This window comes from Verticillium alfalfae, genomic scaffold, assembly GCF_000150825.1.
Source record: "Verticillium alfalfae VaMs.102 supercont1.1 genomic scaffold, whole genome shotgun sequence".
Classification (NCBI taxonomy): domain Eukaryota; kingdom Fungi; phylum Ascomycota; class Sordariomycetes; order Glomerellales; family Plectosphaerellaceae; genus Verticillium; species Verticillium alfalfae.
This window is the reverse complement of record NW_003315038.1, coordinates 652454-654777: the sequence shown is the minus strand read 5'-3', so window position 1 is coordinate 654777 and position 2324 is coordinate 652454. Positions and strand designations below refer to the sequence as shown.

The 2324-nt window shown below is 56.0% G+C and overlaps 1 protein-coding gene across 1 annotated transcript; it reads left to right on the top strand.

The window, feature by feature from the left end:
- Positions 1-961: 961 nt before the first annotated feature.
- On the top strand, positions 962-1965 carry VDBG_00221 (predicted protein; the record flags this gene model as incomplete). The annotated part of the gene is made up of 2 exons (XM_003008494.1): positions 962-1366; positions 1525-1965. 2 exons carry the CDS (start codon positions 962-964, stop codon positions 1963-1965), a joined length of 846 nt encoding a protein of 281 aa, XP_003008540.1.
- Positions 1966-2324: the final 359 nt, after the last annotated feature.

The following is a 2324-nucleotide window of genomic DNA, read 5'->3' as shown; positions in this document are numbered from 1 at the left end:
GTGCCTTCTTCCTGCCGCCTACATCGCACTACGACGGCGGCTCCTTGGCCACCAACCCCTCGGCCACCAACTATCCTCTCTGTAAGGAGCTGCTGATCACATCCTGGTGACCACCCATCATCCATCGATACGCTTTGCACAGCAAACCCGAAAACAAAGTTCATCACGCAGGCACCTCCCTCCTAACATGGGCACCTCGCAAATGAACTGACAGATGCCTCACTGACCATCACACCATTTTCGTAATCCATGGAGGGCAACAATTGCAGGGGTTGTCCCGGACCAGACCACTTTCTCCTGGGCTGCCAATTTGGAGAACGACTCAATCACCAGCAGTGGGTTTGGACCACCACACCTACCTGACAGCCGTCCAGCGCATCGATCGTTCTCTTGTCCGTGCAAGCTCTTTGGACAATGTCATCCTGCATCTGCCGCCGCCAAATCGTCATCTCCATCCGCGACTCCTCTCAGTCAAGATAGCAACCGCGTCGTCTCCGATGCCTGCAGGGACTGACTGCTCCAATGCAATCCTCTGACAGGAGGAGCAATCGATACTATCAGTCTAAGTGCCAGAGGCACCGTCGGTCAAATCATCTCTTTCCCGTGTCCAGGTTCGCACCTAAAGCGCCATCCTTGGAGCCATGCTCTTAGGCCAATATAGACTCGCTGCTTCACCATCGGGCGTCACTGCCCTTCCTCGGTATTGCACCCTGGTAAAATACTTTAACTCAGGTGGACAACGATCAGACCTGCGATATACTACGCTGCTAGCGAGAACTCCGAACTAGTTCCCAGGTCCCGGGCACTCTGTTTTGTGGTTCCCGCAAAGCACAAAGCGAGCAGTCCACCCGTCCCCAAGTCTCCATCTGTCTCTCCTGGTTCGCCCCAAAGTCCCTGCGACGGAGGCCGAGTTCCTTCGAGTTGTAATCATGTGCGAGTGCTTTGGAGCGTGAAGTCGAGCATGACCAGTAGCATGCATGCCGCCCACAGCCTCTCGTGCCGTCCAAGGCCGTACCGTGCAGGCTACGTGCCTCGGCCTCTGCTTCCAAGCCAGGCTACACAGGACCAAGCACTTGATCCATACCAATGGCGAAAAGGTGCAGCCATCTTTGGCCCGCGGCCTGTTCTCGCCCCCCTCGCCCCCTTGGACTATCACTTCCGGATGACGGGCGGAAGATATGACGGCACATCATCCACCGTGCCGGAACGAAACTTGACGAGCACGACACGAGACCCTCCCAGGAAGATCCCCAGACGATGCAACCGAATACAACAGCGCCCCGGTAAACAGCCTGCTTTCAAGCTCAGCACGGGCTCCATCGTGGCCTGGCCTCGACATTGCATCTGCATGCGATATTATCAGCACGTACGAACGCACGCACCACAGACCAAGCACACCGCGCTTGCCAGGCCAATCGAGACTTGGTTGACTCCTTCGCGTCAAGGTCCCACTAAAGCTTCAAGCTCAGAGGTCGCCGCCGCCGCCGGTGTTTCTGCGCGTAAATTGTTTCCACACGTCTGCAGCAACAGATAGATATCGACCGCTCCAATCCCAGAAGGCTCATGTGCATAAGGCGGCATCATGTGTCGTCGCCATCATTGTCGTCGTTCGTTGTTGTTGTTGTTGTTGTCTTGGTCGTCAAAATTGGTGGCTTGATCCGAGCTTCCATGCAGCCTTCGACAGTCCTTCCACCGATGGCGTTATCTCTCAGCTACAATGTGTGGGCTCTGGACTGGCCTAACTCTGGCGCGCAGTCGCTCCCAATGCTCACCTCCTTCGGCCTCGACTCTTGTTTGGGCACTTCCGACACCCAACTCGACCGACTTTTCGTGCAGGGAACCTGCAGCTCGCCCGCCTCGTCCGCCCCCTCGACTCTCCTGGTCGATGTACCGGCCAGTGTCCCACCTTCTGGCGTCCTTCTTACAATCCTTGACCCCTCCCCCCTAATCGCTTGCAGTTGCTAGTGCTGCCATCGGTGATTATGCCATCACTGCAGATGCCAGGTATGCGCCGTGGCGGTCGCCGACAAGCTGCAGGGTCACAGGAATTGCCGCTTCCTCTGTTTCATTGTTATCACCAATGTTAACTCGTAAGGCTTTGTGTCATTGGACCGCGATGCCTTACTTTCGCATCATCTGCTCCCACACAGCTGCATGTGCGCCGACCCAAACCAAACCGAAGACACTGCTTTTGATCACGAGCCTGCAAGAAGAACCCAAGGGGCAGGCAAGACGAAGCAAATCCTCACTTTCCCTATTGGGGTGTGGCTGGCTGGCGAATGAAGACCTTCAGCTCAAGTACTTACGACCTATTTCGCTGCATT